This window comes from Eumetopias jubatus, unplaced genomic scaffold, assembly GCF_037043125.1.
Source record: "Eumetopias jubatus isolate StellerSeaLion01/CBP00866 unplaced genomic scaffold, mEumJub1_p1.0 scaffold_1, whole genome shotgun sequence".
Taxonomy (NCBI): domain Eukaryota; kingdom Metazoa; phylum Chordata; class Mammalia; order Carnivora; family Otariidae; genus Eumetopias; species Eumetopias jubatus.
The window spans coordinates 144303533-144328464 of record NW_028274807.1 but is presented as its reverse complement, the minus strand read 5'-3'; the positions used below and the strand labels follow the sequence as shown (position 1 = coordinate 144328464).

Here is a 24932-nt window from a genome sequence, read left to right as displayed (position 1 = left end):
CTCCTATCTCTCTGATTTCATGACCCTTAATCTACTGAGGCTTTTAAGTTGGACAATGATATGATCAATGTCATGTTAGATAGGAACAGGAAACAAGATTAAGGCAAAGAGAGCAATCTCAAGGTTACTGTCCCATTTCAGGTTTATAATCATTAGGGTTGGTATCACAGTGGAAGCAATGTAAATGGAAAGAAAGGGCAGAACTGAGAGGCTATAAAGGAGTAAAAAGCAAGAGTCTTGAGAGGGGACAGTTTCATAGGGAAGAACAGTCGTATCAATGAATTTCAAAAGTTTTAAACCTGGAAAAATGCTCAATGCTTTACTATTTCAATAAATAGTAAAGTCAGAGTAAGGGACTAATTTAGGGGATAAGATGATAAAGACAAATACAATATAATTAGCAAGATAAGAAAATTACTTGGACACTGACAGCTGTCTCTCACACATGTAGTTTCTTACCCGAATGTCTTTTGGATGTTCCCCTTCAGCTATCCTAACCATCCAGAGAAACTTGTTGATGTCATCACCAGAATAGCCAATAACTCCTCCAAAAATAACCAAAACATAATCTACATCCAGACTCCTCATGATTTTATAGGCTGCTGATTCATTTGAAGACATAGCTTTTCCCACCTATAGAATAAAAAATGACAATGTGTGTACTTAGTCCCACAGTACACTAAAAATAAAAATGAATGTACATTGGACAGAATGCACCTCAAGAGTTTGTTTTACATGCAATTCTTTCTAAAGAGATGATTTCCTATGAATTCAACAAATTTACCAAGATCTATAAGCACCTCACTTACTATAACCAATTATAGCAGGAATGTCAACATCTGAATACATGTTCTAATATTGTGCTTAATAATTAAGCTTCATGAAATTAATATTTTAATATAAAAAAATACAATTTCTCATAACCTCAAGGCCAGGGATGACCAGCAATCTAGCTCATGCAAATATTTTCTTCTTCTGTCTACCAGATGATTAGCTACAATGCTAATACAAATAGAACTCATTTGCTTAACATCCATTATCTATTTAAAATCTTTAAAGAACAGAGTGGCGATTACCTTAATTTATGCAAATTACTTATTTAATAGAGTGAACGTCATTTACACGCTCATAAAAATGCAATACATTTGGCTTTATATACTTGCAAATAATTTTATTTTAAAAATGGAAAGTAAAAGTTAAACAATACTTAAAAGTTTCGGATTTTGCCTAATTCTCCAGTGAGCTAAGTTTATCATGTGATATACCAGAAATCAGCCTACAATTCTGAATATTTAAATAAGTAGATACCATTCTTAAAAACAAAGTATATTAGCATACCTTGAATTCACTTTATTGAATAAATGTGTGAAATATTATTTTTGAGAATTCAGCAAGTAAAGAATACTTTTACCCACATTTTCCCTACTCAAACACAAAGTGAAGCCTGATTGCTAAGTAGTAAATAAAGATTTGTAATTTTTAATCTTTTGCTTATCAAATTCTTACCAGTGCTATGTGGCTGTTATTCCAGGTGTTATTATCCACCAAAGTAGTTCTGTTAGCCATTCCAGCTATCTGATAGCCATAATCCCACCAAGACATCACTCGGGCATGTTCATCTGTATTTTGCCTTAGCCAAAAGTAAGCTTCTCTAAAATCATCTAAGATATTCCTGGTGCTGAAAAGAATCATAATGTTCTTTTAAATAAGATCTTAAATGTGAAGAGGGTCACTTAAAATCTTGAGGGGCTAAGCCATTAGGTAGTTTCACACTTTAAAAGCCTCAACAACGGGGGGGGGAAATCCATGAAGACCTAGACCAGTGCTTTTTAAACTGTAATATGCACACAAATCACCTGGCCATCTTGAAAAAAAGCAGATTCTGGTTTAGTAGTTCTGGGGTGGAAGTGTCCGTAGGGAGGTAAAAGAAAAACATGGTGGATTCAAATGCAGAGCCTCACAAACATCGTTCTATCTTTGAATTCTATCTTTCGAGACAGAAAAAAAGGGTAGGTAAAAAAATCCTTTTATAGCCAAGTTGCTTTCTTTTTATTTTACTTTATTTATTTGAGAGAGAGAAGAGAGTGAGAGAGCACAAGCAGCGGGAGCGGCAAAGGGAGAGGGAGAAGCAAACTCCCTGCTTGCTGAGCAGGGAGCCCAACGCGATGCTAGGCTCCATCCCAGGACCCCAGGATCATGACCCGAGCTGAAGGCAGACACTTAACCGACTGAGCCACCCAGGTGCCCCGCCAAGTTACTTTCTTACCCATCATGATTGTAAGAGGCCAGGACCACACTTGGACTGGAGTAGGCATTGCTTGTGACCCAGGTACAGTGGACTGCAAACATCATCAGTAGCATCAGCATCAACATGGTGACAATACTTTTTATATTAGGACCTAATCCTTCTTCAGTTTTTTCCTGTTCAGTTACATGTTTCCTCACTTTACCTGCCTGAAAATAGAAAAACTGGTTAGACAAATTAATTATTTCACTGGTGTCATTAAGACATTCAGGGAAAATGTTGGGAGAATGTTAAATCAATTTAATTCTTTGAGGAGGAAAATGTATAACCATCAGGTATTCTTGCATGGGTGATATGTTTTCTAAAAATTATTAAGGTAGATTTTAAAGTCAAATGTGAATGAGAAGGACTTTTGGGACTATACCCAATTCAGGAGCTGATCACAAAGCAAAATACTTCTAGTATGAAGCTTTTGAACCCAGGTGCCCTTATGTTTTAACTTAAATACAAAGGGAGAAAACAAAACAAAGACAAAGGAGATAACTTTGGTAATCTCTAAATACTTGGCCTCATTCTGGCAACCTTTTCTTATAAAATCTGAATTTATCATCCTGAAAATGGCAATGTCGACCTATAATTCAGACTTGTAGGACTTTAGTATAGGGAAAACCTGCATTATCATAATCTTCTAATTACCAAAGCCTCAAAATAACAGGCTTGTTAGTTTGTTAAGATTGTTAAGATTATAATCTTGTTAAGATTACAATCTTGTTAAGATTACATTTTTGAAAACAACAAAATCCCACCAAAAACTGAGTCATAGGTTCTAAATTGCAAGGCTAGTTTTAAAAAACCACAAAACATAACAACCACAGAAGCAACAATGTGCTTTATTAACACAAATCTGCATGAATTCTATTGGACCTATAGAAAAGAAAGGAAGAACTTCAAAGTTAATACTTATAATGGGAAGTTTCATTGCTTACTGGTATTTAAAAACCTAGTGAATATTCAAATAGTGAAGTTTAACATGGCCCCTGCACAAGGATGACACGCAAATTCAGAAACATTCCATATTTTTTCATAAAAGGTTCTTTTTTGCCCCACTCATGAAAATAAGTAACATGGGATAAAAAAAAAAGTCACCCAAGACAAGTGCTCTTACAAGTCTTTTCTACACCTGCACCAAATATAATCCTGCTATGTTATGTGAGAGGCTAAAAGTAAATTACATTATACTGGACAGCCACCTGTTATTAACAAACTAGAGGCTTTTTTTTTTTTTTTTTTTTTTAAGAGAGCAAGACAGAGAGTATGTGTACACACTCATGCAAGCTGGGGTGGGGTGAGGTGGGGGCTAGAGGGAGAGAGAATCTTAAGCAGGCTTCATGCCTAGCATGCAGCCTGATGGAGGGCTCAATCTCATGACCCAAGCCAAAATCAAGAGTCAGACACTAACCGAGTCACCCAGGTGCTCAAGAGGCTTTTTTTTTTTTTTAAAGGCACTTTATTCCCTTTACTTTACTTTTCAATCAACCAAATATTTAAAAAGTTTAAAATATGGACCTAAAGGATTTATGCTTGTACACATCGTTTCAGAAGGGTTTATAGTGTGCTAAATTTTGTGTAATTAAGTAGAGCACGAGGTTTTTACTCTCAAAAGTGGAGGGATTTCAGATAAAACCTGACCAACAAAAAAAGAGAATTCCTTCTCTGATTACACTGTATTTTCTTATTCTAAGCTAAAAGACCAAAAGACCAAACAGGACCCAAATGTTCAGGCAAATAGTAGAGACCAACTAGAAATGTCACAGGTTGTCTAACTCCTTGTTTAATCATTTTTCTTAATATGTATAGTTGTTACCATGGTAGAAAAATAAAGCACATAAAAAGGCCTTAGATTCCCACCTTATCATACAAATTTCCTGGGTTTCTTTTATCATCCTCATCACTGCTGTCTTCCACAGGTGGGTTTTCCCTTTTCATGTCATCCCCCAAATAGTGCTCAAAAACATTCGAGAAGGCAATTGCAGACAGCATACAGACGACCGGAGTCAGAGTCAACATCAGCCGCACCATCACTCCAGCAAAATAGACAGCACTGATTGCATACAGAGCAACTGCAAAGACAAGTTCGCTTATAACACTTCAGAAAATGTCCACAGAAAACTGAACTCAGTATTTAATACTACATTATAAACCAAAGCTAAAAAGAGACACACACACATCCATAAAGAGCTAATTGTTTTTAAAAGACCAACTGATTTAACAGTCATATTCAGAAATTATAAGGCAAGTTGACTGAACACTACATTTCAACAGTTTTAGGTTAATGTATCATGATTCAAATTTAATTGTTATGGGAAAGATGACAATTTAGTACTTGTCAGCAGCATCACACATTAGAAAATCCATAGCTAATAGACAAAAACATACTTGTTGAATTGTATTATTAGGCACAGTAAGTTTACAGAATCAAATAGTTTATGAAAAGCCAATGCAAATATCTGGCATAAAGCCTGCTTTAAAGTAGGAATGGGATGAAAAGAATATAATTTATTAACCAAAGGAGGAACTTGTAAAGTTACTGCCAAGAGACTTAAAAAATTTTTTTTGAAAGTAATTTTTAACAGTCAAAGCCTTCTAGATAATGTGCTAACCAAGGGCAAGGCTCCACCAATTCTGGCTAAAGGCTCTATGACTTTAGAAAGTCAGTGGTCATCAGAGCTCTTATCTCATTTGAAACTAAATTTTTTTCTGACCACAGATTTATTATATTCTTAAGTGTACAGCTCAATGAATTTTTACATATGTGCATACCTATGCAATTACTACCCATATCAAAATATAGAACATTTGTATATCTCCCTCAGAAGGAATGCTCATGCTTCTTCCCAGTTAATAGCTGCCCTCCCTCCTCCCTATCAAAAAAGGTGATCACCATTATTTGAACTTCTAAAGCATTATTTCGGTTTTCTTTATTCTTGAACTTCTTAAAATGAAATTATATAAAAATGTTCTCTTTTGTACTGGCTTCTTTTATTTACCCATGCTATTCTTTTATTAAATGCTGTGTTATATTACATTGTACAAATACATCAGAATTTATTTGTTCTACTGCTGATAACCTTTGGAAGGTTTCTAATTAGGGGCTATATTATGGATAAATTTGCTATGTACATTCTTAAACATGTCCTTTGTTGGACATACACACTTGTTTCTCTTGGGTATATACCTGGGTTTGGGACTGCTGACTAATGAGGTGGGCAAAATGTTTAAGAGAATTCTATTATTCTTCTGAATGACAGAATATTAACAAGACCTTATCTAAAGTCACTGATCTATATAAACAGGACAAAAATGAATGTTATCCTCCGTTATAACTCATGCAGGTGCTATTTTTCTCTCCCGACTTTACTCTAGAATAGTAACTTGAGTGTCACTCATGGCTCATACATCATACTTGCACAAGTTCAAGTGTGCATGTTACAAATATTTTCTAAAGTTTCAGGTTTTAACACATACTTCTTGTGATGACTTAATCATGTAAAGGTCTTTAGTATCTGCTTATTTTGTCTACTTATATCTTGAATGTCAAATCTTAAACACTTGGCTTTAAAATAGTTTGAAAATACCACCTTGTTAGTTGGAAATAAACACAAATCTATCAGTGAAGAGGATGTTAACTTAAAGGTGATTCTTACTCCATTACAAAATGACTTTACACTGAAATTTGGACAATGGATGAGGCTGTGAACTTCTTCCTACTTAACCAGATCTAATTCAGAAAATAAAGACTATATTGTCAACAAAGTTATAATTTCCAATTCTCAGCCACAGACTATAGTAATATTAATCTCTCAGAAAACATACTCAATTGAATGAAAATTTTATGTAACTGTTCTAAATTAATTTAAAACATTTTAATATGAGTATATATAATGCAAATTGAATTTTTCTTCACTAAACACTTATGCAAAATGAGAGAGGATATTTATCTTGAATATGCATAGACTCAAGCAAAGAAAAATAAAACTTTAAAGTGATAACCTCAATAAAGAAAATAAATAATTGTTTCAAATTGAAGTATTTATTAAAAATCTCTTACCAAATACTCTTTCATCGTTGATATTTTTAATGCAGAACCATAGGCCTGCTGGGAAGGTACACACAAGAATATGTAGATCAAAGAAGAAAGATACCCAAGTCGTAGGTTGATGTTCAGACACTGATGCAATAATTGGAATGTGTATTTTTGCATACCTGGCATTTAAAAAGTTAATATTGTTTAAAATTAAATAAAACAGGAGTTTCTTTTAGATGAAGAAATTTCCTTTGACTATAAATATGGTTCCTATCCCCCATCCCTTCTTGCTTGAAAGTATATTCCAATGTAACCTACAAATGGAAATAAATCTCGTCCACACTGGTAAACTAAAAACCAACATGCCACTCCTAAAATTGGAAGACTTATCTAAAGCCAGTTATAAAAGTGTTGGCTCTGACTTTTAATACAAAAATCTTTGTTCAAATACGAATTTTCTGCAGTTTTGCTTAGCATCTCCTATGTTTGTTATCAACAAGTTTCACATCTTTTAGACTTATTACTAGCAGAAATACCTTGTCCTGTAAAATACCGTATTGCCACAATACCTTTCTTAACAAGATGGCACAAAGGCAGTTGAGGGAAACTGAAGACAAATTGCTCCTGAAACGCCCTGAGATTCCAAAATAGTCAATTAAATAAGAATGACTTATAAAAATTTGACCTAGTAATTTAACCTCATCAGAATAACTGTCTACAACCAGGGTTCTCCCTCAAACTTTTTGGTGATCCACAGGCTGATCTCTTGAAATAGGTGTCTAAATGTTAGCTTGTCATTTATACATAATTTGCTTACGCCTTTAATTTAGACCTGGGCATGAGCCCTTTTGGTGTTGTGTCAACAGGCCCAATCAGTAAGTTGTTTATTGGTAGGTTTACTGGGCCACATAGGAAGTAATAAAGAAGAGAGATAAACTATCATCAACAGATTATATTCTTATTCTTAGGAAAACATTTTAGAGACAAAAAGTTTTACTAAACTGGTTGGCTAATTTAAAACCAAAATTTTTTTCATTTTATAATAGCACTCTTTAAAAATGCAAAAATATTCTCTAGTGTATTTGATTAAAAATATCAACTTAATGTGTTATTAAGGAAAAAGTTAAATTTTTTCATCACTACAGCATATGGGTTTATAACATAGCACCTTAAGAATTAAAAATTAAGTATTACTTAAGATGGAAACTGAATGGTTAAAAGCAAAATTCAATTATTAAAAGGGCACAAATGTTACCTGCAATGTTTTGACAAACAGAGCTAAAATAAGGAGTTGACCACGGAGAACAGAAATGTATGACTTACATATATCATACTAAAGGTGCATTCTAAACAGGACTTTTAAATAAATTCCAAGGGATGATTCAAAATTTATTAAACTAGCATATGCTAGGTACGTCAGAAATGTTGTCCAAGTACTGACAGAGATACTGAAATATAGCAACAGAGGAAAAAGGTACTTTAAAATAATATTAGGGCAAATAACTTATCTGCACTTACCCAGTGTCCCACAATGAGTAAAACCTGCCACTCCATGGTGCAATGTAACCTTGGAAGGAAAAATGTAGAGGAAGTCAATCTGCCTTTTTATTGTTTATGTTAACTGACTGTTATGGACTAATGTAAATTAATACTAAAAGAATTTCAGTTTTCTTTTGTAGGTGACAACATATTTCATATAGCTGGCAGTCAGATAAAATAAGGTTAGTAATTATATAAAAACAAATATCCATGGAGATCACATTTCCAGAGAAATACAAGTTGATAGATAAAATTATAGAAAGTTTTCCCATTCTCCTTTAAACTTCTAGTTGACTAGTAAAATAAAGCTAAGACATTAAGATAGCATTTGATAATTTAAAAGGGGGGAAGATGTCTAAATTATCTAATCCAAATTTAGATAAAGTGCAAAGATGATTTTAAACATTCTTGCGTTCACTCTTGTCAATTAATCCTTCTTGATTTTGAGCTAGGCAAGTACATTAATTTGACAGATGGAATACCTTTAGAGAGAATCTGATTTGTTTCTAGGGACTATTGAAGTTCAGGATTAGAAAGTTACTTGGAATCTAGACGCAGATGGAAACTGATTTGGCTGTTTAAAAGTTGGAAAGAGAACGAGTGTATGCACAGAGTAAGGGGAAGCTGACAGTAGGTAACACTGGAAACTCTGAATTTTATGTACTTTGGGGCTATTTATCTAGCAAGAGAAGGATGCTTGAAAGTGTATTTATCTGGGACTGAAGCATTAAAGTTAAGATACAGATTAAAAAAAAAAATCACAATTTGTAGTGCTATTCACATTTTAGAACCTTTGACTATTATTTTCATATTGTTCGTAAAGACTACAACCACAGTATTTAACCTACCAGGATAAATAGAAAATGTACAAAATTTGTAAAATAATTACCTTTTTCAATAATCTAAGGACAAGATTCACAGTCTACAGGTGATGACACCTACCTGTATAAGTCAAATAGATGACACTAAGGAACACAGCACCTGCAGCTAGTGATACACCCAAAAAGAAAAGGGTCTGGAACTCTTGTTTTGTTAATCGGTCTCTCAGATACTGCAAGAAAGCATAAGCTTGCAGCAATGCAAAGACACCTAATTAAAGAAAAGGGTGATATAAATAATCAACAAAGCACTTTTCCAAAGATACTTAAAAAGGTTAATTTAAAGAGCTTCTTGGAAATACCCTGTATTATACATATCAAAGACTAGTCATTTCATCTAACCAACATTTCCTTTGTTAAAAACACTTAAAAAATTGTCTGACATTTTTAAAAATGATCAGAATCCCCATATATAGACCAGATACGAAAAATCTCATTTCCATAACTAGAGTCTATTTATCCATTAAATTCCTCCCTTGTCCCATATTTTAGTGACAGGTTTTCCTAGGGGTAAAAAAAAAATAGAATTGTCAACACAAAAAGAATCTTTAGATTTACTGAAGGATACAAATGACTTGGATCAGGAGAATCCTGATAGTTACTCTTTATGATTGAGTGATAGGATGTGACCTTAGTTACACGCTTATATAAGATTCTAAATTACTAAATATAAGGGTGAGTGCTAAAATAAAATTAGAGCAGGAACAGCAAAAAGTATTTAATTGTTAAAATATACAAAACATAATACAAAAGCACTAGGTGTAAAAATAAAAGACATGAGAGAATCCTAAACCCATATGGCATATTGATTTTTCTTTTAAAAAATTTATTTTTCAGAATTTTAGAATTGTAACCATTTTAGAATGATTAAAAGTAAGTATAATCATAGATTTAGATTTTAGGAAATATAATAACCCATATAAACAGAAAAAGTCAGGTGACTGTATCTTTACACACACTGCTATAAAGGATTATATACTCAAAACTGGACATACATTTCTTGCATATAAAATTACCCGGTAATTTTATAATATCAAATTAGAAATGTAAGTAAAAGTATTCATAAAGTGCTATGTAACAGTAAGGTGTGGGTTCTTAACTTTTTTGAGGGGGGAGTTCAAGATTCTAACTTAGAATCTGATAAAAGCTATGGAATATCATATCAGAGTTAAATATACTGATAATTTATAAAATGTTGAAAATAAAATACCCACAGGAAGTCTGTGGGTGTCATGGACCTTGTGTTAAGAATCTCTGTTAAAGTTTTATTCAAAGGTCTCCCATTACCTTGTTAATTGTGACCTAGATTAATAATGGCAAAGTAGTCTGCTCATATAGAAAGCAATTATATTACTTCATAATCAATATAAAAGTCATTAATTTCAGTTAGTAGATAAAATATTTTAGGGAGATGTAAGGGACATAAAAATAAAATGTTCCATCTAAATTTGCTGAAATGCAGTACATTCAGTGTAGATACACTGTTTAATATTTGTTTAAACCAAGCATATGTTATTTAGTGTTTGCAAAGAACATGGAGTGTGCAAAAAGGAGTATTTTCCCTTTTCAAAACAACAGTGCTGGTAAAATAGGCACATTTGGGAACACAGTATCAGAAAGTCTCAATAAAACTCTATGACTTCATATTTTATAGTGGCAATGTTTTAGAATTATATGATGAAAATTAAAAACAAAAGAAAATGAAAAAAAAAACTTAATTCCCTTGAAGACTGGCTGGTAATACATTCATATATTCTTTAGAAAAAGGAAAATACGTATTTTTTCATACCAGCAGCTGCCATGTGTTCACTTGTCCTGATTGGCTGGAATCCCACAAAGGGTATCTGCATGGATAATATTAAACCCACAATGTAGAAAGTGCTATATGCTATAAAGACAAAATAGGAAACAAGGATAATTTACTACTACCATTAAGTACTTCAAACATAAATGTATACAATAGCTCACATTTTTAACAAAGTTTTAACTAACTTAATTTTAAGAATAGAATCTTGAAATGACTGCTCTATTTGATATATATTTGCTGGTTAATTGCATATTATAAATCATGAAAATTCTTTCTACCAATCTTTAAAGTACTTTATTTTGCAAAATATCACTTAGAACAGTTTAGAAGACTGGTGCTGCTTTCCTTTTCCTAAAATGGAATCAAGTTTTCAATCTATCAATAATAATTGACATGCCCCAGAAACTATGTAATATATAAATAATTAAAAACTATTCCTATTGGCATTACTCTGAAGCATGACCTAAAGAATACCGATCCTCATCATATATAAATAGCTGCTATCGTCTCAAAAACTCTCAAGTATTCCACATCATTTTTATAGTCTGACACTTTGCAGAGTACCTCTCAGTAAGAAACAACCCCCACCATGTCTGTCCACCAAGTTTTCTGTCATAAAAGAAAAAGACTAAGTATACAAAAGTCAAGCCATAAAACAGACTAGTTTCTGAATTTACAAGGGTCTAATAAAGGAAAACTATTTGCTCTTGGCATTGAGTAAACTATAATATTCTTGGCTTATATCAACATAAATGTAGGGACATGGGGGAGGGATTAGAATTTGTGTAATAACTTGTTTTGCATTTAGGGGTTCACAGATCACTATTTTCTCTCTTTTTAAAGATTTTATTTATTTATTTGACACAGAGAGATTTAAGTTCATCACAGAGAAAGTTAGAATTGGGAATCATTATAATTGGAAGTTATTTAGAAATGAAGATAAAACCCATCTCAAATAAGTTAACATGAAAATTATTCTGTTTATAATAGCTTATTCACATTATTTTATGAAACACAATCCATAGTTGTTGGCAAATAAACTATTCTATTAGGAAAAAAGGCCGTGGTGTATTTAGGAAGAGAACTGTTATAGTATATCTATCCATATTCTACACTGTATGTAGCACAGCATTCAGCATACACTTCTCTTTCCCCCAACTCAGCTGAGAAAGAATGTTTATTTGCTTTCAAAAGAAACCCATCTATGGAAGGTAAACCATGGGCTAATGGTTCAAATGTTAAGTTGACTTAGAGATGACTACAGTGTTAGGAAAAGAGTAAGAAACTCAAGTAAATTTAATAGGAAGGACCAGTGAATGTGAATAAGGTTTCCAATATGCTCAAGATAATGGAGAACTGGTTGTCTAGAGGAGACTACAAAAACATTCCAGGAATATTAATTATGGAATGGAAGTATTCTCAGTGAGGTACTTGAACACAAATGCATAAAAGTTAAGTAAATCAGAATTTATTATGTGACTTAAACTGTCAATCAGTTTGGTTAATGGGATTTCTAGTATCAGCGTGTTTCTATCAGTGTTGTGTAGATGCACTGGCAAAGAGTCAAGAGGCAGAAATCAGAAAAAAATGGAAACAAGTGATCTTGATCTTGAACACCTACTTAAAAAATTTCAGTTTTCTCACTACAGAATGAGGGGTTTGGACAAAAAGATTTGTAGACTGACCCCCACTCTTACAATAATAACCTAAGAGTCTATGACCAACAGGCCTTACTAGACACCTACTGCTGAGAAATCAAACCCTAGACAAATACTGAACACACAAAGGCACACTAAAAGGGCCAGGCCTGGGAAAACCTTATGTCATTTATGTATTTTTGGTTAAGTCTACTTATGTCCAAACAGCATCATCACCTCTTAGGCTAGATTTCTTCTTATAAACACTAATGAACACTGAATGTTATAATACTGTCACAGAATTTGTATTAAATATGATAAATGGCACATGATGAATAAAAAATAAAGCCTTTTTAAAAAAACTTGAGATATTTATGTATAATCATTTAAAAGTGAACATTTTAGAGGTATTTAGTACATTCACAATGTTATGCAAATACCACTGCTCTCTAATCCCAAAATGTTTTCATCACCCCAAAAGAAAACCTCACACTCATTAAGCAGCTGCTCCCCATTCCCCCCATCCTAGTGCAAGGTGAACACAAATCTTCATTTGTTCCTATGAGTTACTAGTTTGTTCTAATTGCAAAGGCAGTATGTTTTGTGTTTTAGAAAGAAATAGAAAGTAGAAAGTCTCTAGCCCATTTACTTCTTTAAGTCACATTTTCCAGAAATAATCACTAAAATGTATGGTGAGCACACATAAACATATTCATATTCTCTCTTTTCAAACTGGACTATTATATGCTTGGCAATGTAAAAACTTAAGCAATCACTTGCTTGGGAACTATCGAAGTTTCCTCTCAGGGATCTGTTCATTTCCAGACTTATTCAAAAAGAAGAATAAACCTCACAATATTCTCAATTCGGTGGTTTTATGCAACTCCACAGACACTGTCATTGCTAAAGAAAAAACTCTTCATATAGAAAAAGATGCACTAGAATTCAAGTTATTTAATAAGAATGATGGAGAGTTGTTCAAGAAAAAGAACCTCAATCTCAGAAAACATAAAAGACCAGGTGGGACTTTAATTTGTATTACTTTGTAAACATAGGTTAATATAAAAAAAATGAATTAATAGAAAGAGGTAAGTTCAACAGTATTTTACCTTTGAATGCCCTTATCCATATTAGATATGCACCAATGATACAAAGCTGGCAAATGATATATGTAATAATCCAAAGTCACCATTTTCTTCTAAGAGAACTGGATTCATGTTTTCCCTAATTTTATATTTTTTGGATCACTGATCCTGTGATGTTTACATAGGGGGATATATGTTCCTCCTCACAGCACTTTTTACCACACAGACAAGTATTTCTATTAAAAAAAGTCAGGACTACTTGCCAGGTAATATAAAATATCACAGACTCATCTTGCTTAATATTGTCCTTCTCCTTGACTCTGTGTAAAATTAAATATGCATTTCTGTACCTCAATTTAAATTCCATTTACAAAGCTATGTTTTTTAAAACACAGAAAATAAGAATTAGATATACCTGGGTGGAAAGAAATAGTGAAGTGACTCTCAATTCTTAAAAATAAACAAAATCTTCACTATAAAGTGAAAACATTTCCTTCCAGGCTTTGTACAAAAGCATCTAACAGTGTGTTTAAAAATTACCTAAGTAATTCATTCAAATATAAACTTTATGTCATTATGGTCAAGGCATTCTAAGAATACAAAAAAGCTATTAAGATCAATTCCATCCTCTCAGAGTTAGACATCTAATTGGGAAAATCAGAGATGTACATAACTACAACACAATGAAGCAAGTACATGTCACATCAGTGAAAAAGCCTGGCTCTACAAAAACTCAAGGAGGGAGAGATCTCTTCTTGACATCAACACTGAAGAGGCAGTGGAAACCATCTCTACCATTCTCTTATGTTCTCAGAAGACCTCAACAACACAAACCCACAGATAGCCATCATTCCCCACTAATTCTTCCTATGAACTCTCCAAGGAAACTTGACCAAATTACTTACTCTCCACATCTATCACGACTTTCTATCCATCCATGTTAACCTACTTTTTTTTACCCTTTAAACTAGAAGAACAAAGATTTCCATCAAAGTAGTGAACTCTAAGAAAATGCACAACGCCAAAGATGTTGTAAATCATTTATTACACCATGAAAATGTTACCACACTGCCATCCTGTGGAAGCACAGTTACTGGCATTCACTACTGCACATGATATTCTCAATGTATTTGAAGAATTCCAGAAGAAAACTGCCATTAGATATTTATAAGGTATACTATTCTGTTTGATTATTTCCAGTCAAAGGAAATCTCTTTGACTTGGGTCAAATACTAATCTTCTAAACAGAGCCTAAACATCTTTCACTGTTAAAATACCTTAATTTATTTTTTATGCAAGAGTATGTATGAGGTAGGGCCAAGGCCAAAATGAAACAGAGAACTACCGTCCTTGACTTAAGGCATACAAATGAGTTGTTCTATAAAATAAAAGGTACTGAAACTTCTGATTCAAGCTCCATTAAAATTTTAAGTTTTCAAGAAGCTCCTGTTGTTCCCCAAAATAACCTTTAAGAACCCTCTCCCTGACAAAGCAAAGACTTATGTTGATGGTACTCTTTATACTTATAAGATACTGTTGTATTTCCTTTTACTTTAAGTTGGAAAAGGTTTTGTGAATAATATATTTCCATTAACTAGGATCCACCATTGCTGGAATGGTGGGGGGTGGGAGGGATGGGGTGGCTGAGTGACAGACATCGGGGAGGGTATGTGCTATGGTGAGCGCTGTGAATTGTCTAAGATTGTTGAATCACAGACCTGTACCTCTGAAACAAATAATACATTCTATGTTAAAAAAAAAAAAAAGATAGCAGGAAGGGAAAAATGAAGGGGGGGAAATTGGAGGGGGAGACGAACCATGAGAGACTATGGACTGAGAAACTGAGGGTTCTAGAAGGGAGGGGGGTGGGGGGATGGGTTGGCCTGGTGATGGTTATTAAAGAGGGCGCGTACTGAATGGAGCACTGGGTGTTATACGCAAACAGTGAATCATGGAACACTACATCAAAAACTAATGATGTAATGTATGGTGATTAACATAATAAAAACAAAACAAAACTAGGATCCACCATTACATCACTGTAGCATTTCTGAGTTCCTTCATCTCCTGGTTGATATTTAATGTAAAGGGCTAACAAAACATTCCTTTGCCATTCTTCTTCTCTCTCAACCAAAACAGTATTAACCAAAAGAAACACCGTGAGGAAATATTTGAAAATCCAACCAATTTTGTTTTATTATTAACAAATATGATTAAAAGACTGTAAGACTGCTGAAGCCTTTTCATAAAGATACTCTACTACTTGGGTTACTGCGAATCCTGGGTAAATAAGCAGGATGAAGAATGGCAAGAAACTTATATGCTAAGAATTAAAGCTTAAAAAAAACCCACATAAAAATATGAATTCTTCTTCTTAATGATTAACAAACATATATAATAAGGAAAGTAATTTTTCTTTTCCAAAAACACTGCCCATCATTATGGAGAGAATGAATCTTTGTGGGTTTTTTTTTCAAGATTTTATTTATTTATTTGTGATAGTGAGAGCGAGCGAGAGCACGAGCTTGGAGGCAGAGAGGGAGAGGAAGAGGGAGAAGCAGGCTCCCCCTGAGCAGGGAGCCCAACTCAGGGCTTGACCCCAGGACTCTGGGATCATGACCCGAACGGAAGGCAGACACTTAACCGACTGAGCCACTCAGGCGCCCCAAGAATGAATCTTTGAAACAGATATTTTATAAGCTCGATTTGTAAAAAGTAGCAATGACTTGTTCAAAACACTTGATAGAGAGACACTTAACTTTTAAAAATAGCATGTATATTTCATACTGATACCTTAAATAACATCAAGGATAGTACAGCAGAAAATAAACATCTGGGTTTGAGTTTTATTCTATCATGTGAAAGCAGTAATCATTTAATTTCTGGCAATGGTTAATGAGTTACCAAAGTACATTAAAAAATAAAGTGTGTTCAAAGACCATATGAAGAACTCATGAAATATATATAATTTTTACATAATTTAGAAGTATTAGATAATATTCCCACATAAATGATTAATTCCTTTAGAGCTAAAATTAGTTACTAAACTTAATATGCAAAGAAGCAGTAAGAGACAAATATCACCAACCTTAATTCACTCATAAACTAAGTAAAACAAACAAAATGAAGAATTTAAACCATGCAGAGTCACAAATCACGTTATCACTAAAAAACTAAATTTGTTTAGGTTCTTCTTAATGTATCTCTTAATGTCAACTACTATTGCTAACTAGGTTTCTAAATTCATTTATATAATACCACCAAGAATCTGTTAATTTATACTACACAAAAGCAAGTCTTCCAGACTATGAAACAAGATTCTCAGTAAGAACAGATCCTTAAAGGAAATCTCAGATCTATTCTTCTAGATGAGTATAAAATGATTCACTGCTTCTGTTTAGTTTGTAGAACATGAACATTCATTGTTTCTATTCACTGAAGAAACCTTTTTGATTAAGCTAATGATTACTGCTAAATCATAGGTAAGACTCTTGTTCTATATATCCTGGGTCTTAAAATAAGAAGACAGTAGAAGACTAATCCTTTGCAAACTAAATAATATTAATAATACAAATATCAGAAGCAACAGATCTTCAAGTGCACACCTAGATATAAAATTTCCCCCCAAATAACCTTTAAAGTACCCACTGAAAAAGTTGTAAAAGGAATCCTTAGGTATTATAATCTAGTCTAAGAAAAATTTCCCCATCCCTTTCCTCCAATAATTAGTTTCAATGCCTACTACAGGACAGTCATCTGGAAAACTCACTTTATTGAACTAATACTGCAATAGAACTTTAAAATGAACACTTCGTACAAAAATTTAGGGGGGGGGACAAATTGCCAAATTTAGGCAATTATGGTAGTCCCTGTTTGTCTGTCTGCTCTTGGCTCATGTTCCCTTGAAGGTACAATAAAGAAGAAAGGCAAACCAATTAACTCAAGATAAAAGATCACTGACAAATTGAACATTCTAGGTAGCATGGGAAAATCATGCTTCAGTGTTATATGGAGGTATTCAATCCTTATAAAAATCTATTTATAGGCTATAAATGTAATCTTTCATTGTGGTAAAAATTTATCTGCCACAAATATAAAACTTTTATACTTTATTACTTTCAATATCTCAGATCAAAACTACCAACATGATTTTAGTTTATTTACATACAGAATCCCTTTTAGCAATTATTTTATAAAAAAAGTTATTATTTAAAGTAGGTTTTAAAGATGTTCTATTACCTATAACTGTATATCAGCACAAAAGGGAAAGACACCACTTTGATATTTAGCATTTCTAGCCATAAACTGTTACTGGCAATTAAAAAAATTATTTCTGTATAAGAAACATAATTCTTATGTTGTTTTTTGAATTCTCAGCTGATTTAGAGATGTAATTTTAGAAAAAATTATTCTATGTCTAGGTGTGATTTTTTTCTTCTCTGAGTTTTCATTTATTTAACTGTAAAATGCAGGTAACTCTAATTTCTTGGGAAAATTACCCTGTAAGACAAAAGAAGTTATGTGCAAGACCAGGAATGACACTTCTCTTCTATTCCATCAATTACCATGCATCTACCTCAGTATGCTACTGCCCTATAGTCTTTGATTCATAATACCCCTAAGGCCTTAGAATGGGATATGTTAATAAAGATAAGTATTAGTACAGATAATAAAGAGTCAGTGTCATAAATACTTTACCTGTTAAATTTCATGTGAACAAATGGGAGCTGTTTCTGATCTTAAGCCAACAAAATTAAAGCCTGTCATAGTGTTTTTCAAGGGACATTACCAAAACAAAGAATTCTATGTATTTCAAAAAATAAAATTGGTAGTCTTCCCTATTTAAGCAGATATCAGATTTTATTATTTTTTTTTAAAGATTTTATTTATTTATTCATGAGAGACAGAGAGAGAGAGAGAGAGGCAGAGGGAGAAACAGGCTCCCCGCCGAGCAGGGAACCCGATGTGGGACTCGATCCCAGGACCCTGGGATCATGACCTGAGCCGAAGGCAGACGCTTAACCATCTGAACCACCCAGGCGCCCTATCAGATTTTATTTTTAACAAGAATGCATTTAGGAGCAGGGATAGAAAAGTGTGTTTGTGTCTAAGTAGAAATTAATGATGGTAGCTAAATCTTAAAAGGGTAGATATTGGAAAATAAAAATCAAGAAATAGGAGTTTCAAGTTGTGCTACTATGTTTTATAAGAAGAAATATATATTTGGTCTTCATCCACTGTTCCTGGCACAGAGCTCCTAAAACCGTTGGAATTTCCTAAGTGATGAGAATGATTAAGGTGTCTTTTATTATGTTTCTGAGGTGACTTTTGCATCTCACATAAGGATAAAGACTGGCTGCCAAAGGGAACCACATGATTAGTGGGTTGGAATATCAATCCCACCCCCCTGACCTCCAGGGATGGGTGAGAGGTTTAAGACTGAATTCAATCACCAATGGCCAATGGTTTAATCAATCATGACTATGTAATGAACCTCCATAAAAGCTCACAAGGACAGGGTTTCAAGAGCTTCAGGTTGAATAAGTGGAATTTGGGGAAAGTGGAGTGCCTGGCAAGAGCATGGAAGCGAGAGCATGGAAGTTCCATGCTCTTTCCCCATACCTGGCCCAATGCATCTCTTCTATCTGGCTGTTCCTGAATTTCATCCTTTTATAATATACCTGTAATCTTATAATTACTCTAGCAATTAGTCAAACCAAGGAGGGGATCATGGGAACCTCTGATTCACAGCCATATGGTCAGAAGCACAGGTAACAAAACCTGGACTTGTGACTGGCATATAAAGCAGAGGCCAGTCTTGTGGGACTGAACCCTTAGCCTATGGCATCTGATGCTACCTAAGGATAGATGGTATCAGAATGGAGTTGAGTGGTAGGACACTCTGCTGGTGTCAGAGAACTGTCTGGTGGTGTGGGAAAACCACCTCCACACGTTGGAACTGATCACAGGAACCCTTTAGAAGCTTATTAGTGGTAAAAACCAAAAGAAACCAATGAAGGAACTGAAAGTGACTGTCTCACATAAGAATTTAGGGAGTGAGCCAATTCAGGAAATGGAAAAAAAGACCTGTTGATTTTGCTTATAAGCCTTGTAGTAATATTTGACTTTCTCAATTATACACATTATCTTAAATTTTAAAATTATAAATAAAAATAAGCACACCACTCTATTATTAGTGTTTTAGTTGCTATTTGGTACTTTATGTAACAGACCAGTGTTATTCCTCTATTTTTCTCATAATCAAAAATAGTTGTAGTGAAAGTTTATTTTCATAAAAAAAAAAAAAAAGGAACAATCTTTAGACATCCTCAGTCTTTATAATCACCTCTCGGCCTCTGGAACTCTTTCTTCCTGTCTAGTTATTCCTTTATAATTTTAACATCAACAGCAAGAGGCAAACACTTAAATAACACTTTTCATTTAACCTTAAAATTCTGCAAGGTGTGAATTATCTCCATTTGATTCATGAAGACATTAAGGCATAAAGAAAGTAAGTAATCTGCCCGAAGTTGCACCAATAGTAAGTGACTAGACCAGGAATTGAATCCTGTTAATTTGGCTCTGCAGTTCATATTCTTACCCCATTATGGCACCTCTCATTTATGGTTATATCATCACAAACCCTCTGTAAGTCTGTTTCTATACTATTTTCTCCTCTCAAGATCAAGATTTTTCTCTAAAACTTTCAGGACATAGTCAGTTGGAAAGCCTAACAAGACTTTCCTGAAACTCAAAAGTCAAAACTGATTTTCACAGACTCCTTCCCATTTCCATTTTGTTAATATGCTATAATTACATTGTAATAATGAAATTACATTGTATAATATAAGCTCCCTAGAAAAAGACCATCTTTTGATCATCTGTGCATCCTGACGGCTAGCACAAAACATATTATCTATTAAGTATCTAATTCTCTAGTGAACCGATTTGCTTAAATTTCCTCCAAAAAAAGGTAAAATTAGATAAACTAAATTTTAGTGCTCCCAGCTTTTGTATCCTAGAATTTTTACATGCAATTTTTCTTTTAAGTTTTTCTGCTGTTTAGCATTAGATATATTTTGTTTATATACGCCAAGTATAAATATGATGCCTAAAATTTTTATTTTTTGGTTTTACTTTTTAATTGAAAAATTTTTTTTAAGTAAGCTCTATGCCTAATGTGGAGCTTGAACTCATGACCCTGAGATCAAGAGTTACATGCTCCATGCAATGAGCCAGCCAGGTGCTTTTCTAGTTTTAATTCACTTAATATTAATAGCGGGATTCTCTTTCTTCACTCACAAACTCTACAATCCTAGAATAATTTGTACAGAACTAAAGTATATGGTATGTCTATAATACTTAACTCTTTATATGATTGTTCCACCAGTAAGTATTACCATAAGAATACAGTTTAGATACAAAAAGTGATTCTGTTAAAAAAAAAAAAGTGATTCTGTTACTCTCCTTACTCAAATGAGCTTACTAAACAGACAATACACAAATTCCTCAGTGACATTTAAAAATCATTTATCAATACTAGAAACTAATTTCTTCCTTCTCCTTAAATTATTATTCTAATTAATGAGACCCTTAAAAACCATCAGAGATAAAATTCACATTCCTGTAAATAAAAAAGCAAGTCTCATTTATTGTGAATTCAGTACATGCTCATTGTAGAAAATCTGGAAAGCAGAGAAAAATATGAAGAAAAAGAATCAGTAGTAATCCTTACTGTCTTCCTTTTTATTAACATTTTCCTATATCATCAAATACCATCTTTAATGATGCCATAATATTTCATATGATATGGCAACACTACAATTTAAGTGTAACTTAAATGTCCAATGGAGAAAATAAAATTTAAATCTGGGCATTTAAACTCTTTTCACAATTATAACTTACATCATAGTGAACACCCCTATGTCTTCATATCTTTAATAATTTATGATAAAAAGTGTGATAAACTTTATAAAGGTTAAATAATTTTACATCCCATTAGTGTTATGTGATACCTGCAAACCAGTCTTTCTATAAATGCAAAATAAGATACGGGTGTTCTTTTTTCTTGTTAAAACATCAGAATCCTATTTGTAACATAATTTTGTATAATTCACATCCCAATATAGTGACATACACCAAGTCCAAAATATAACTTCACAAAATAATTTAACTTTATACAACAATTCCACCCCACCCAAATTTCAAGTAGTAGGGGCTTTTCTCATCCCTTAGCCCCCCAAATCCCCCCACTCCTGTGCCACACCTACCCTATACAACCACATTATCTTCCATGTGCCCCCCTTTCCACATATGAACAAACTTGAGTTTTCCCTGGCTTACCAACAGATTCTAAATACTCATGCAAAAAATTTACTGAAAGGGAAAAGCATTTTTCATAATTATTTCAAATGATTCATTTTTACTTCATTTAATTTGATACTGAGAACCCAATCAAACGTATGGTTATGAGTTTGCCATTTATCAATCATTATTTCTTTATCTAAATGCTTCTACTCATAAGGAGAGACAACTACAAAGGATGTTATGTGGTAAAATCAGAGGACAACCTGTATATATACTTTATAATGCTTTCATATTTTTCAGGACCATTAGGTTAAACTGAACTTAAATCCTGATACATTTAGGATAAAGAAAGAGAACTGACTGTTCTATACCATCACTTTCCATCTATTTAGAAGTAAACTATGAAAGAGCATAAAAATCACCTAAAATACTCTTAGTTATATGAATGGAATAAACGATTAAGGAACAAGGAAGGTGGTGTAGAGTTTGAATACTATGAAATTACCTGAGGCATTCACTAATCTAACTTCACACATATATATAATATGCCCAAACTATTTTATTTTTCCTCCCCCTGAAAAGGAGAAATATTTTCAAGAACCAACTAAAGCAGTATTGAGTACTTTTGTAAAGTTACCAGAGAAATCCTATTCATCAAATACAAGGTCTTTTCTTAATTCTCACCCTACTAGATCTCAGTGCTAATACTCAAGGGAATTGGACAATGCTCATGTTTTAAACTTTTATGTAGAAAATTCTTTCATTTGACCTCTTTAACAATGTATTTATCTGGCTACTTCTGACTACTTTGGCTCTTCCTCCTCTCCCTGATTCAAGGACATTTAACAAGTCTATCCCTTAATCTGCTCCCCACTCTATTCCCCTGACCATTAAATTTTCAAGACCTGGGGCACCTGCATGGCTCAGCTGGTTGGGCATATTACTCTTGATTTTGGTGCAGGTCGTGATCTTGGGGTCATTGGATTGAGCTCTGTGCTCGACCGAGGGTCAGCCTGAGATTCTCTCTCTCCCTCTGCCACCCCCTAAAATAAATACATAAATCTCTGGGGAAAAAATTTTTTTTCAAGACCCAAAAGTTTTTAAACAACCTCACAGTTCCCCCCATTACCATTTAACTTAAAAAAAAAAATCCTGTTGAAACTTATAGTTGAATCTATCATTCTCCTTTCTGGATCCCAAAGACTGTTTACAGTGTGTTCAGAGTAGAAATATATCACAGGTTGATGTATTTCAACAGTAAGGTATTTATTTATATGGTAGGCACACAGTTATAGTAATTTTTAGCATTATGGGTTATGCAGCCATAAGTTCAAGCTTCACCCATATGATCTTGAGCAAATTACATCCTTTCTTGTTTCTTCATCTGTAAAATGACAGTAACGGTATATACTACACACAGGGTAGTTATAAAAATTAGAGTTAAATACATGTAAAAAACTGAGGACAGTTTGTGGTGTAAAATAAGCACTCAATATATATTAATAATTTCAGTAGTGACTGTAATAAAGTATGATAAAAATGACTATATATGAATTTAATTGATATGATTCATATACTATAAAATTCACCCTTTTAAATGTACCATTGAGTGGTTTTTTTTATTATAGTCACAAAGTTGTGTATCTATCACCACTATCTAATTCCAGAACATTTCCTCATCCCAAAAGAAACCCCATACCCAATAGCAGTCACTCTTCCACTTCCCAAGCCCCTGGTAACCACTAACCCTACTTTCTGTCTCTCTCTTTTTAAAAATATTTTTATTTATTTGTCAGAGAGAGAGCACAAGGAGGGGGGAGCATCAGGCAGAGGGAGAAGCAGGCTCCCCACTGAGCAAGAAGCCTGATGTGGGACTTGATCCCAGGACCCTGGGATCATGACCTGAGCTAAAGGCAGACGTTTAACTGAATGAGCCACCAGGCGTCCCCCACTTTCTGTCTGTAAGGATTTGTCTATTCTGAACATTTCATACAAAAAGAATCCTACAATACATGGCCTTATGCATCTGGCTTATTTTACTTAGCGTAATGTTTTCAAGGCTCATGATGTATCAGTACTTCATTCCTTTTTGTGGCTAAATATTCCACTGTATGAATATACCATACTTCATTTATCCATTCACCAGTTGATGGACATTGGGCTGTCTTCACTTTTTGGTTATTAGAAATAATGAATACTACTATGAACATTAGTGTACAAGTTTTTGTGTGAATAATTACTTTCAATTCTCTAGGGTATATACGTGGGAATAGAACTGCTGGGTCATATGGGAACTCTATGATTAAGTTTTTGAGGAGCTGCCAAACTACTATGTTTTTTTTTCCTTTAATTAATAAGCTTTATATATATTTACATATAAGTGTTACTGCTTACCAACAACATTACCATAATGGAATTGTATTATTTTACTAAGACACTGGGTTCAGACCACAACTTCTGATTAATTCAACACATAAAAGTTCTGTCACAGAAAATGAGCTCTAAGATTTGAGACATCTATCATTAAGCATCTTATTCAAAAGACATGTTTTAAAACCTAGAGAGAAAAATAAAGATTTCATAGAAAAAAGGTTCAGTCTATCTATGCTATTGTCTGAATGAGTGTGTCATCCCCCCCACCCCCCAAATTCTTAAGTTTAAAACCTAATGCCCAAGGTGATGGTATTAGGAGGTAGCCTTTGGGAGGTAATAAGGTACTGTGGGGCTCCAGGGAATAGTATCCTTTTAAAAGAGGTCCAGAGAACTAGTTCATCCCTTCTATCATGTAAGGACAAAGCAAAAAGGGATGAGCTATGAACCAGGAAAGGAGCCATCACTAGAATGTGACAATTCTGGTACCTTAATCTTGGGACTTTCCAGCAACCTCCAGAACTGTGAGAAATTTTTTTTTTTTTTTTTAAAGATTTTGTTTATTTAACAGAGAGACACACAGCGAGAGAGGGAACACAAGCAGGGGGAGTGGGAGAGGGAAAAGCAGGCTTCCGTGGAGCAGGTAGCTCGATGTGGGGCTTGATCCCATGACTTGAGCCGAAGGCAGACGCTTAATGACTGAGCCACCCAGGCGCCACCAGAAATTTCTGTTGTTTATATGCCACCTAGCCTGTAGTATTTTGTTTTAGCAGCCCAAATGGACCAAGATTGCCATATATTATACAGAGAGGGCTTTCAAAAGTTTATAAAACTGTTTACTTTGAGGATGTTCAATCTCATAGTGACTAAGCCAAATCTGAACAATACATATATATGAATGATTTTCACGATAAAATGTCCACTCCCCCAAATAAGAAATAATAATAATAAAAAAAAGGCTAGGCTGACAAATATTCAAT

The 24932-nt window shown here is 33.7% G+C and overlaps 1 protein-coding gene and 1 pseudogene across 1 annotated transcript in view; one reads left to right on the top strand and one right to left on the bottom strand.

The window, feature by feature from the left end:
- The window catches only part of STT3B (STT3 oligosaccharyltransferase complex catalytic subunit B), a 107926-nt gene that overhangs the window by 17124 nt on the left and 65870 nt on the right, over positions 1–24932 (bottom strand). The window contains exons 6-13 of the mRNA XM_028107048.2: positions 10536–10634; positions 8811–8957; positions 7848–7896; positions 6354–6508; positions 4154–4365; positions 2267–2454; positions 1507–1678; positions 460–633 (exon numbers count right to left, since the gene is read on the bottom strand). Of these exons, the coding sequence (XP_027962849.1) occupies positions 460–633; positions 1507–1678; positions 2267–2454; positions 4154–4365; positions 6354–6508; positions 7848–7896; positions 8811–8957; positions 10536–10634 (1196 nt within the window). The remainder of the gene's footprint in view (positions 1–459; positions 634–1506; positions 1679–2266; positions 2455–4153; positions 4366–6353; positions 6509–7847; positions 7897–8810; positions 8958–10535; positions 10635–24932) is intronic.
- On the top strand, positions 3230–3326 carry LOC114212370 (U6 spliceosomal RNA; annotated as a pseudogene).